The following is a 14,118-nucleotide window of genomic DNA, read 5'->3' as shown; positions in this document are numbered from 1 at the left end:
TGTTCATATTATATTTGTTCAGTAAAATAATGTTCGTCTTAAAGGTGTTCAGTGGGTTGAGGTACGGGCTGTGTGCAGGACCTCCACTCCAAACTTAACACACCCTGTCTTTACGGAGCTCAGTTTGTGCACAAGAGTGTCGTCATGATGGATTATGTTCGGGCCTCTTAGATCCAGTGAAGGGAAACTTTAATGCTACAGTGCACAAAGACATTCTGTAGAACTGTGGAGATTAAAACTTTGTTTTTAAAAGTTTTTAAAGTATTTTGTTTTGTTTAATTATCTACAGAAAGAAAACAAACCAGATGACAAACAAATAGGTGTGAAAGCTCCCTTAGAGAAAGAGAGAGAGAGAGAGAGAGATGGAAAAATAAATGTGACCTTAATTGAACCCAAATAAACATGTCCATGCCAATTCTGAGTGTTTACTTGAGGAGAGAGAGAGAGAGAGAGACGCACACTTCCCCAGGGCATTGTGGGTATCGTATGAAGATGAGGCAGCGGTTTCAGGCTGATGGCAAGACCGGCAGCTGTGTCCCAGCTGGGATCTGTGTGTGTGTGTGTGTGTGTGTGTGTGTGTTGAAATCCAGGAGGGATTTGTACTCCAGTATTAGATTTCCCTCATTACCGAAGACCTTTAATTAAAAACACATTGTCCTGCTATGTGTTGATATGTTTTATTTAGTTTTATTGCTGTCCATCTGTAATATTAATCTAAATCTAATCTCTACATCTAATCTCAAAAGATTCTGAAAGTAGAAACGACAATTTATGGTCATGCCAGATTATTCCATCCTGTTGCACTAAAACACTTTTCTTAATCCACCATTTTGTCTGCTCACGTTATCTGGAACTTTCGAGAGGGCTTTAAGCTCCGCCCACTTCACACACATGTCACGTTATAAAAGTGTGTTTCCTGTTAAAAAGAACACGTCAGTTTCCTTTTTAAACCTTATAAACCACACTTACTTAGTCTGGAAACACATGAAACCACATGGTATATTTTGAAAAAATTTTTCTTTTCCCCTCGAAATTATTTTTTCCATGTTCATCACCAAAAAATCTCAGTGTCTGAAAGATTCCCACATTCATGAAATGCAAAAATGAGATCAATACTGCATTCACACACACACACACACACACACACACACACAGTACCAGTCAAAAGTAAAAAGCGTATTATTTCTAACATCATTGAAGGACTGGATATTTTATATATATATATATATATATATATATATATATATATATATATATATATAATTAAATGAAGCCTCATTTGCATAAATGAATGTCAATTATAAATAAAAAAAAATCCTGGTACAAATATTAGCAATCATTTAGCAAATAATTGTAATATGTATTGTATTGTTTTTTCCCCCCATTTCACTATTAAATGATAAATATCTTTAACTTTTTAAAAATTTAAATTCACAAACGTTGATTTTAAAAAAAGAAAAATTTTTATTGAATATTTAAAATAATAAGCTTTTTATAATTGAATTTATATATATATATATATATATATATATATATATATATATATATAAATTTTTTTCATTAATTTATTTTTCTTCCTTTTTAGTGTTAACTAATTAGCAATATATATAATATATATATATATTTTAATAAGAGGCACGCCAATGAAAGCTGGCAGCCTGTTTCTGTAAGGTTGGCTTTTTTTTTAATAGTGATGTCATTTCCTGTAGAAAAGTGGTACTGTGGTTTTATTTCTTCACAAAAGAGAAGTTGTGCACTGCTCTTGACATCATGAGTTTCCTTTTTTTTTTTGAAATATGTGACTTTCTGGTTCCCCCCATCCTTGACTGATTGATCTCATCTCATCTCATTATCTCTAGCCGCATTATCCTTCTACAGGGTCGCAGGCAAGCTGGAGCCTATCCCAGCTGACTACGGGTGAAAGGCGGGGTACACCCTGGACAAGTCGCCAGGTCATCACAGGGCTGACACATAGACACAGACAACCATTCACACTCACACCTACGGTCAATTTAGAGTCACCAGTTAACCTAACCTGCATGTCTTTGGACTGTGGGGGAAACCGGAGCACCCGGAGGAAACCCACGCGGACACGGGGAGAACATGCAAACTCCACACAGAAAGGCCCTCGCCGGCCCCGGGGCTCGAACCCAGGACCTTCTTGCTGTGAGGCGACAGCGCTAACCACTACACCACCGTGCCGCCACTGATTGATCTATAAAAGTAAAATAACAAAGGCAAAGACATGAAGCAACTGATCACTTTTTTGGTGACACTCGATTCTCTTTCTGCTTTTTTCCCCCCACAACAATTAATTTATTCCAAACAAAGTGTAATAATATTGGTCAAATCAGCTTCCACTGAGCAAACCTTTTTAAAAAATCATAATGCTTTTTTTTTTAACAAAAAACCCTCATCTGGAAACCTACCCAGAGAAAACCAAACTTTTTCCTTTTTTCTTTCTTTCTCTTTGCATTTCATGAGCAGCTGTTTTTGGTGATGCTGCAGAGCATACACCCAAACTGATGAGTGCCAATACGCACACATGTACACTTGCTCCCACTTTATGTGCGCGCGCACACACACACACACACACACACACACACACACACACACACACACACAGATGAGGTAAATAAGTTTTCTAGATGATTTAGGGGGACACGTGAGGGTTTTTTTCCTCCCACATCTGGACGCATTTTTCCAAACCTGAATCTTAGAAATTCCCACCCAGAGAGAGAGAGAGAGAGAGATGGATGAAGGAGGGAGTAAATGAGAAACCCAGATGCAGTAAAGTAAATAAATACCAGGAGAAATGACGAAGAGGAACAATTGAAAGATGATAAAATTCCCTGGAGCTTTGACCAGTTACATATGGCCCTTTTCCACTACCCTTTTTCAGCTCACTTCAGCTCGCTTCAGCTCACTTCAGCCCGACACGGCTCGCGTTTCGACTACCAAAAACCAGCACGACTCAGCTCGCTTCAGCCCTGCTTAGCCCCTAAAACTCGCACCGTTTTGGAGTGGGGCTGAAGCGAGCCAAAGCGAGCCGAGTGAGGCTGGGGGCGTGAGCAGACACTCCCCTGTGCACTGATTGGTGAGGAGGAGTGTCCTCACATGCCCACACACGCCCCGCGAGCACGCTGGGATCTGTAAACACCGCAAACCCGGAAGGAGAAGAATTACGAATTACGAGAATTTCTGAAGCCTTATGCGCCTCGCCTCATCTATACGCTCTTGCCAGTATCTGTCCGCGTTGTCGGTGACAACAAGCCACAGCACCAAGACCAGCAACACTAACGACTCCATGTCCTCCATGTTTATTGTTTACTATTCGGGTTGTGAGACTACCGCTTAAAAGCTCACTGATGTCACTGTTTGCGCTGCTTAACGACATCACCTGACGTCCACCCACTTTCGCTAACTCCACCCAATGTGTCCACCCACTTCCAGCCAGCACGGTTCAGCGCGGTTGTAGTCGAAATGCAACTCCAACAGCCCCACTCAGCCCGACTCAGCACGGCACGGCTCAGCCCGACTCAGCCGTGTTTGTAGTGGAAAAGCGGCAATACTGTATGCATGAATATTCAAGAGGAAAATTCAGATACAAATGCATTCGATTTATTTATATTCAAATGTAGAATGTACTTTTTTTTACTGCACCTGAAATAAAATAAGTAGTTCTAAATGAAATGTCATAGAAGGTATACATCCATTTTGCCCCAATAACATTTAGTTATAATACATATAATAAAAATTATCCAATGAGGACAAGATTCATTAATCATACACACCAAACAGGATGCACTCAGAAATGTTTTTTTTTTTAATATATATTTTTGTAAAAGCTGAAGCGTGGTGATGGTAGCATTGCCGTCTTACAGCTCCCTGGTTTTGATGACAGAAAGAATAATATAAGAAATGTATGTAAAATTAGTGAAGTCTAATCAAAGAGCTGTCCTTATGCTCTTTCATCTTTCATTCTCCTACTCCACCTCCTTCCTATCCTTTCTTTCTTACTCAGTCTTTCGGTTCATTTCCTATTCTTTTCCCATCACACATTTACTTTCGTTTTCCTTTCTTTCTCTGCTGCTTTCCTGTCTGTCTTTTTTCTTTCTCCTTCAATCTTCTCTCCATTTCCATCTCTCTGAATTCTGTAAACAAACTTCTATAATGCAACATTTCCAAGAATGTCAGTTTCTTTCTTTCTTTCTTTCTTTCTTTCTTTCTTTCTTTCTTTCTTTCTTTCTTTCTTTCTTTCTCACTCTTTCATAGTCTCTTTTTGATTACATCTCTAGTGTGTGCAGCATGAGACATGTTATAAACGAAGGAGGTGTCTCATGTTGGTTTTGTCACCTGAGTGTTAATGACGGTTTTCGAAGACTTAACCAAACCCTCCTCATTCATAGACACTCATTGTGAAAGCACTGTGCACTGAGGCAAAAGGTTGATCATTTTTATTAATGAACACTTGTCAGAGTTGGTTTGACTTTTGGGTTTTGTGTGTTTGTTACAACATGTTATCAGTTCCGCCATGATTTGAGGTCTAGAAAGTGATTAACATGACCAAAAACACAACTGTTACCTTTTAACGCTTCGTGAAAAGCCAATTCTTTCATGGCTACAATATGGAGTGTTCGATTTTCCTTACTGTGTGTAAAATTGTACAGTGAAAATTTTTGTGAATATAGAAATAAACTAGTTATTTATTTATTTTTTTGCGGTTTGATATTATTGAATGACATTCCCAGAATTGAGACATTATATTTTTGTCGCATCGCTCCACCCTTAGCTAGTCGAAAATTTCATCCTTTTTTTTTTAAGCGTTTTCTAAATTATTGCTACTTTTTTGATGGAAGAGTTGTTAGGATTCGTTGTACCACCATACTTTTTCTGGTGATGGATCTCCAGGAAGAAAGAGATGTAGCGCTTCTACCATTTCCAATACGATCAGTCAGCGATCCTTCTCTCCGAGTGAGAAAAACCTCAGATTGAGATGGAAATCAAGTAATTAGCAGCAGCCCATCCCCGAATCCTGTGACATCATCTCCTCTGGCACAGAGACAGTGTTTGTATGGAGGGCTTGTTAAACCAGTCAGGCTCTGCCCTCTCTCTCTCTCTCTCTCACACAAATTTCTTACTCTTCAAACTTGTTTTCTGTCTTTCATAAGACTCTCAATCTGTTCTGAATTACTTGTGCATTCTTTCCCCCCTTAGAGACACTTTCTCTCTCTCTCTCTCCTCGTCCTCCTTTCTTGAGTGCTCTTGACTCTTGTTCTTCACCTTCTCAAGCACCCTGCTTTCCCTCCCTCCTGCCATTCTTTCTCCAAGTCTCCGAGTTTCTCACACAGCTCAACCAGCCCTCGCCGACACACCAGAACCGCTGCCAAACGTGCTATGCCCCAACTTTTTCATTTCACACCAAATTCCTGCACAAACACTAGACTGCTTGCTTGTTTTTTTTTTCAGCAAGCAAGGTTTACAGTAACTGTATTAATCATCCTTGAAAGAGAGAGAGAGAGAGAGAGGATGTTGAGGCGACAATAAAATCAGCGTTTCTGGTTTGATATGGGTTATAAATACTGTATGGTTATGAGTCTTGTGTGTTTTTGTCTATCAAGCAAAAACCCAACCACAGTCCTGAAACTTTCTAGCTTTGTATCTTGACAGTTTGCTCAAAAGAATATTTTCCTTTATGCACCCCATCGAATGTTCTCATCTCATCAGAAAGTTTTATTTCTTGTTGAACTGAAAGATCCAGAAAGAAAAAAATGACATTGGTATGAATCTGCTATTATTATTATTATTATGCCTTTTTTTGCGGTCTCTCAAACCCAGTTGTTAAACGTTGGCCAAGTGCCCAGTGCGAGCTCATTGTCTTCAAGCTCAAACACGTGTTGATTTCTTTTTTTTCTTTCTTTCTTTTTTTTCTTTTTTGGGCCAAAGTGCAGGAAGTGAATCTTAGCACTGAACATGCTTCCTGTGTGGAGCTATCATGCGTCTTAGACTGTCTGCGCTGCTTTGAAATCATATGACCTGCCTGGTCTGATGTCTGAGAGGGAAGTGTGAACTCGGAACAGTCAGCCATTCTTGTAGCTGTAAAATCTTTAAATGTCAAAGATGTATAGAGAACATTTATGTATACTATTTCTTACACTTAGTGTAGTTTAGTTGCGGCTTAAAGAAAGATCATTCTTTCTGGAGCAGATAGAAGTTTTTGTAAAATGGACAAAACACACCCCTTATCTACAACATGCTTACTTACCTTGTGATGCAGAAGTCTCTAGAAAAAGATTTCCCTGTCTGAAGACGAGAGAAACCCCCTTCTGGTGACACACGCAGACCTCTTTAGGGTTTGTAAACAAAAAGAGCTGCGCAAGAAAACTGACTCAGGTTTAATCTGAAGGGTCTGTCAGGAATTTTATTTAATACTCAGAGTGATTGTTAACTAAAATGTTATCCACTTATCACTGTGGATTATACCACGGCATGGCTGAATGCTTGAATCTGATTGGTCAGTAGGTGTGCATTATTTTTGTATAGCTGCACAGCTCAGAAAGCGGTTCCAGCTTTAACATGAATGACAGGTAAATATAATAGTGCTAGCTCTAATGTTATTGTTTCTATAGTAACATCTCATAGACAGGGACTTGTAAGGCGGGCGCTCTACGCCAACTAAAACTAATAATAAACTGATCTGAAAAAAAATCCCGTTGTTTAATTCACAGTTATTCACAGAAGGTGAACGGAATATCAGTGAATAATAACTGAGATGGGCGGCACGGTGGTGTAGTGGTTAGCGCTGTCGCCTCACAGCAAGAAGGTCCTGGGTTCGAGCCCCGGGGCCGGCGAGGGCCTTTCTGTGTGGAGTTTGCATGTTCTCCCCGTGTCCGCGTGGGTTTCCTCCGGGTGCTCCGGTTTCCCCCACAGTCCAAAGACATGCAGGTTAGGTTAACTGGTGACTCTAAATTGACCGTAGGTGTGAATGTGGGTGTGAATGGTTGTCTGTGTCTATGTGTCAGCCCTGTGATGACCTGGCGACTTGTCCAGGGTGTACCCCGCCTTTCGCCCGTAGTCAGCTGGGATAGGCTCCAGCTTGCCTGCGACCCTGTAGAAGGATAAAGCGGCTAGAGATAATGTGTGTGTGTGTGAATGTAATAACTGAGACTTCGTTTCAGTTATTATTCACCAATATTCACTGAGCTTGAGGTGGATAATTGTTTTAGTAGAAATAAACGTGATTATTTAAAAAAATTGTATTTAAAAAATGATTTCAAACTTCAAAAGTGGCATGCAAATGTAATAAAGGCACAGCACAGACTTGTGTCACATAAAATACTTTTTTTTTTTTAATGGATAAAATAAATCACAATTCCACCCGAATAGTTTTGAATAGTTTTAGACCAAACTTCATAGCATCTTTAGTGCTTTTAGGAACAGCATTTTCTTTCACAATTTGTAATTCTTTCTCACTTACGGTGACGAAGCCATCGGCCGCCATTTTGCCGAGTCGCTCGAGGTGATTATCGAGAAATAGTCCGAATGTCTCGACCAGTCAGCATGTATGATTTTCTATAATCACCTACGTATTTATACTAACAAAGTATAATGAATAATTGTTGATGTGATGACTGACTTTTTGTTCTGAGACTTTTATTTAATGTTGATGGAGTCTCCAGTGTCAACAGTTTCTCACTTTGTCTCGCTTCTTGCTTTGGCTGATGTCAGAGTGACGTGTCTGACTCAGAGGTCTGAAGGTTGGAGTAAATTTAAAAACACAACTTTCTTGGGTGGATACTTGGGAGTGGGATTGTTTGAGTAACTAATAATGAGAACATGAGAATTTTAAATCTTTTAATTCTGATTAAAAATGAGAACTAATTATGGAACTGGATTTGGAAATGTTTACATAAAGAGACTTGATTTTTTTTTTGGGATTGATTTTAATTGTCTCTAGACTTTATATGTAAGTGATTTTGTGAGGGAGTGAGTGAGGGAGTGAGTGTAATGTTCTTTGGTCTCTTGTCTGTTGCTTCGCAGCTCTGCAGTGCGTGGATCTCATGAATCCGTGTGTGAACAATGCGAGCTGTGTCACCTTCACCAACGGAACGGGATACTGCAGGTAAGAGAACCACTCAGCTTCCTCTCAACACCGCTGACATTTTCACCACCCACCGGAGAGCTGGCGCTTTCGTGCACACACACGATTAAGGTTTCTCTGATCGAGCACACCTGAACACAACTGAACCTACCATTTAATGTTTTTAAGTAAACAGATAGACAGAATAAAATGTAGAGGAAATATGTTATTAGATACGATGGGATAGATTGATGTATGGATGGACAGACTGATGTATAGATAACTGGTTGGGCGAATAGATGGATAAATCGGTGGGTGGCTGTATTAATGCATGAACAAGATGGATAGGTAGGTGGATAGAAAATGGATAGTGGGTGTATAGATGGATGAGAGATGGGTAGATGGATAAACAAATGAATGGATGAATGCATGGATTGGATCGCTAGATCGAAAGATGGATTAGTGTGGTATGGATAGAAAAATAGATAGATAGGCAGACGGGTAAATTGTTGGATAGACAGACAGAGGTTAATGGATTGATAGATGAGTAGTTGAAAGGATTAGTGGGTGGAGAATAGATAAATACATGTACAGATGGCTAGACAAGAGCTGCATGGACGGATTGGTGGTTGGATAGACAGATGAATGGATGGATGAGTGATTAATAGATGGATGGATGGACTGGTGAAATGATTAATGGAAGAATGGATGGATTAGTGGATGGAGAGTGGATAAATAGATGTGTGGATGGATGGTAGATGGGTAGGCAGGTGGATGGATGGATGGATGGATAAGTAGATAAGCTGGATGTACAGATGAAGAGATGGATATATAAATGGGAGAGACTTATACAGACTAATGGTGGATAGATAAACAGATGGACAGAAAGATGGTTCAATAGATTGTGGATGGATGGCAATAGATGGATATATGAACTGATATTCAGATAGATTAATAGATAGATACATGATGTATGGATAATGGATGGATTGGAGGCATTGATGGATTGATAAAGTGATGGAGAAAGAGAGAGAGAGATGTATGGATAGATGGTTAGATGATTTGAGAGACAGACATAAAGCTAGAGATGAACCATATAGGGACCTTTAGAAGAATGTGTGTATTATATGTGTTTGCTTGTCATGCTGCTGGAAAATGAGCAACACACACACACACACTTCACCACCTCACCTGATGTTTTCTTCCACAGGAAACACAACTTATAACATTTCACCCAAAGCTACTGAGACCCAAACAGGATGGTGAAAGTAGAGACAGGAACTTTGTGTGTGTGTGTCTAAGTGTGTGCAAGTGTAAGGACTAAAATACTGTATTAATGTTTGCTTCTAACTTTTTTATTATTATTTCTGCATCAAAATAATTTATCTTCAAAAAAGTGGGTTTTTAATAGAAGGGAACTGTGCATTACGTGTGTGTGTGTGTGTTTAGCATACTTTTGTGTTCCATGTTAAACGTTAGCTATTTGTATACAGGCAAAAAGCATGCAAATTGCATAAAATGATTAACAAAGCAAAAAAAAAAGTGGGTAAGTTTTTGAGCAGGAAGTGTTGAATATCAGAGTTCTTAAGTTTCAAGGGGGAATGCATTGTCTTGCTGCTGCAGGTATGAGATGTTTCTAGAGTCTCGATGTGTAATTGTGCTTAAACATTAAAGCAGCCAGACACGCCTGAATTTATCTGCCAGGACAAACACCCTCAACAACACAACCTATCAGGTTGCCTTTTAAAGACAAAAAAAATCAAAACAGGTCTGTTCACTACTGCGGATCATTTACAAACTGTGACTCTAAATCATTCCAAGGTTTCGTCATTGATTTCAGTCCTGCTGATAACTTTTTTGTAAAAATATGACTGTGCAGGCTTGTGAACAGTTTACAGCTTGTCTTAAAATTCTTTTTTTTTAAGAAAAGGAAGAATACAGGGTGTTGTGAGCAGCGTAGCAAGCGAAAGATGACTTAGCAAGCAAGTTAAAGGTGTGTGTCCACATGGTGTTTTTTTTCTGCGCACCAGTGTCTTTTTTTTTTCATTTGTTCCCAGTGAAGAGACGAGTGTATATGGCAACGTACGGCCGCCTCAAGAAAAAGCTCTACACCTATCGTCTTTTTGTTTTTTTTCAGAGCACTCTGCCTTTTTCCCGTGGCCGTTCTAAGCGCTTATAGTTGAAAATCTCTGAACATTGCGGAAAGATGCAGGCGTCATCACTGTGGCTCCTTTTCAGGCAACCAATCATACGACAAATAGAGTAATGATATGTTGTCAAGATATTGAGACGGAAACAAGACCCACGTGCTTTTTTTTTTTGAAGAAGTGCTCGGGTGAAGCCAGCTCTTATCTGCCAGAGAAAAACACTATATTAACACACGTCTGAATTCTTCTAGTTCTATAATTGGATGAGTTGGTAGATATATAAACTGTGTGCGAGTGCCATAGCAGGCTGGACAAAGTGCTGTCAGTCAGGCCTGCTTATTAGAATATTAGGCCACGCCCATCTGGATGGTCCTCTCTAATTTAGATGTGTGAACAGAAATACAGATCGATGGATGGATAGATGGATTAATAGATGAATAGCTAGTTGGATAGATAGATTTATGGATTGTTGGATGGGATCAAAGGTGGACAGAAAAATAGGATGGCTATTGTGCTGGATGGATGGATAGATTGAAGGATAGATAAATAAGGATGGATGAATTAATGGATCAATACTGGAGTAGATGGATGCATATAGATGGAGATTGGATGGATGGATAAATAAGGTTAGATTGAAGGATGGATAAACATGGATAGAAGGATGGATATAGATGGAGATGTTAGATTGAAGAGTGGCTAAACATGGATAGAAGGTTGGATATAGATTGGGATTAGATGGATAGATAAATGTTAGCTTGAAGGATAGATAAATGTGGATAGATTGATGGATGGATAGATAAATGATATTGGATTGAAGGATAAATGAATGTGGATAGATGGATGAATAGATGATTGATGGATAAATGCATATATGGATGGATTTATGGATTGTTGGATGGGATCAAAGATGGACAGAAAAATAGGATGGCTAGATGGGTAGATTGAAGGATAGATAAACGTGGATAGATGGATGGATATAGATGGAGATTAGATGGATCGATAAATAATGTTAGATTGAAGGATAGATAAACATGAATAGAAGGATGGATATAGATGGAGATGTTTTATTTTATTTTATTATTATGGATATATAATTGGGCGGCACGGTGGTGTAGTGGTTAGCACTGTCGCCTCACAGCAAGAAGGTCCGGGTTCGAGCCCCGTGGCCGGCGAGGGCCTTTCTGTGCGGAGTTTGCATGTTCTCCCCGTGTCCGCGTGGGTTTCCTCCGGGTGCTCCAGTTTCCCCCACAGTCCAAAGACATGCAGGTTAGGTTAACTGGTGACTCTAAATTGAGCATAGGTGTGAATGTGAGTGTGAATGGTTGTCTGTGTCTATGTGTCAGCCCTATGATGACCTGGCGACTTGTCCAGGGTGAACCCCGCCTTTCACCCGTAGTCAGCTGGGATAGGCTCCAGTTTGCCTGCAACCCTGTAGAGCAGGATAAAGCGGCTAGAGATAATGAGATGAGATGAGAATTTCAGGGATATATAATTTTTAATAGGTTACAGTTATAGTTGATGATTGTTAGACCTTTCCTGGATTCGCTTGGATGCTCGCGGAGCGGTGGTCTCGGGTCGAGGTCGGCTTTGATAAGTGATTGGTTCGGTCTTGGCTTTTGGCCTTTGTTTCGTGGGCGTCTGGGAGAATTCGGGAGGGGTCTATTCTAATATAATTATACTTTTATACATTTAATAATCCTTTTATATTGTAGCTTTTTTGTACTTATTGTTAGATTGAATATTGAATATATATTGTAAATAATGTAGTCAAATTTTATCATAATTTTTTTTTTTTAGTTTTTATTTATTGTAAGATGTATGTGTGTATAACAGGGCTCCTTTTGATAGCAGAGGCATTTTGCCACTGACTGGATTACCCTGTTGTTGTTTAAATAAAGGTTCCAAACAAATGTTAGATTGAAGGATAGATAAATGTAGATAGATGGATGGATATAGATGGAGATTGGATGGATAATGTTAGATTGAAGGATAGATAAATGTGGACAGATTGAAGGATGGATAGATGGAGATTGGATGGATGGATAAAGGATGTTGGATTGAAGGATAGATAAACGTGGATAGATGGATGAATAGATGATTGATGGATAAATGCATATATGGATGGATTTATGGATCACTGGATGGGATCAGGGGCGGCACGGTGGTGTAGTGGTTAGCGCTGTCGCCTCACAGCAAGAAGGTCCTGGGTTCGAGCCCCGGGGCCGGCGAGGGCCTTTCTGTGCGGAGTTTGCATGTTCTCCCCGTGTCCGCGTGGGTTTCCTCCGGGTGCTCCGGTTTCCCCCACAGTCCAAAGACATGCAGGTTAGGTTAACTGGTGACTCTAAATTGACCGTAGGTGTGAATGTGAGTGTGAATGGTTGTCTGTGTCTATGTGTCAGCCCTGTGATGACCTGGCGACTTGTCCAGGGTGTACCCCGCCTTTCGCCCGTAGTCAGCTGGGATAGGCTCCAGCTCGCCTGCGACCCTGTAGAACAGGATAAAGCGGCTAGAGATAATGAGATGAGAGATGGGATGGGATCAAAAATGGACAAAAATTGGATGGCTAGAGTGCTAGATGGATAGATTGAAGGATAGATAAACGTGGATAGATGGATGGATAAATGGATCAATACTGGAGTAGATGGATGCATATAGATGGAGATCGGATAGATAGATGATGATAGATTGAAGGATAGATACTATGTCCATCTATCCATCCATCCAGGTAGGTTAATGAGCAGAGATGGAGCATTCTTTTTTTTCATGATAAAGAACTGAACATTGTTCTTTCCATCATGTGAAGAACTGAATTCTCTCCATCATGTGAAGCAGTATGTCAGCATGCAGATGAAGTTCTACAGTAGAAGAACCAGTGTAGGGAATAACACCAAAACGCCTCCAGCTGTTTTTCTGAAATGCAAAGTGTTTCCTCAGTGAAGTGTTAATGAACCACTCACACAGGTGACTGCTTTTTTCCACCGGCCTTGAACACCAGCGCTGTGTGCATCACTAATCACCTGGTGGAGCTGGACGCTGCGGAGAATGGGGTATCGTTTGGTGTATGTTTAGCTTCAGGGAAATTGGATTCAACATGCGAGTCATCTTTCACAACAAATCTGTGCCTGTGCGTGCGTGTGTGTGATTTGCTCCACAGCACTGTTTTGGAGTGTTGTTTAGATGAACCAAAGTGTGTTTTTTAACTTTATTCATTTATTTTATTTATGACTACAACTCAGAGCTTCACCAACCTATTTATTTATTTATTTTCTACGATCCTGATACAAGCTTGAGCTCTTGTTATGATAATTTATGTAAAGATCATTTGTATAATATAAATTTCATGAACTGAGAAAAATGACAAAAATATCATTTCGCCAATCTCAAAAGGAGTTCTAAAGTAATAAAATAATTTAAAAAGCTAATGAAACGGTAGCGTGGCAGTAAAATATCAACATGCTCTGTTTACAATAAAACACTTATTTTGTTTCCATTTATCGCAGTTTTATCGATAAATTTAATCTCCATCTATATATGCATCCATATACTTATCTACAGTATCATCCATCTGTCATTTCATCCATGTTTATCCAGTTATCCATCCGTGCGCTCCTCCATCCGTTTATTGTTCTCACAGGTACAGATGGGAAAATGTATGTTCTTTAAAATAAATGCTGTCGATATGTGATCCTGTTTTTTTGCATGTATTATAATTTGGGATAAGACTCAGACGGCCATTTTGTATTCAGGTGTAACCTTAAGCAGTAGTTCCACCTCCTCATCACTTCACATATCGTCCTTCTCGTCTTAGTCATTTTTTGTTTCATGACTAGCCACATTCCCTCTTATGTCCCGCTCATTCTTTATGTTATGATTAAAATGTGTGACGTAACG

At 39.6% G+C, this 14,118-nt stretch overlaps 1 protein-coding gene across 2 annotated transcripts in view; it reads left to right on the top strand.

Annotated features, from left to right (window-relative positions):
* Positions 1 to 14,118, top strand: part of notch2 (notch receptor 2) — a 125,984-nt gene that overhangs the window by 25,088 nt on the left and 86,778 nt on the right. For both annotated transcript variants that reach the window (XM_060932550.1, XM_060932551.1), the window contains exon 2: positions 8,041 to 8,122. In XM_060932550.1, coding sequence (XP_060788533.1) covers positions 8,041 to 8,122 — 82 coding nt within the window. The remainder of the gene's footprint in view (positions 1 to 8,040; positions 8,123 to 14,118) is intronic.

Source organism: Neoarius graeffei, chromosome 10, assembly GCF_027579695.1.
Source record: "Neoarius graeffei isolate fNeoGra1 chromosome 10, fNeoGra1.pri, whole genome shotgun sequence".
Taxonomy (NCBI): Eukaryota; Metazoa; Chordata; class Actinopteri; order Siluriformes; family Ariidae; genus Neoarius; species Neoarius graeffei.
The sequence above is the reverse complement of the archived record's forward strand: the minus strand, read 5'-3'. Positions and strand labels throughout refer to the sequence as shown.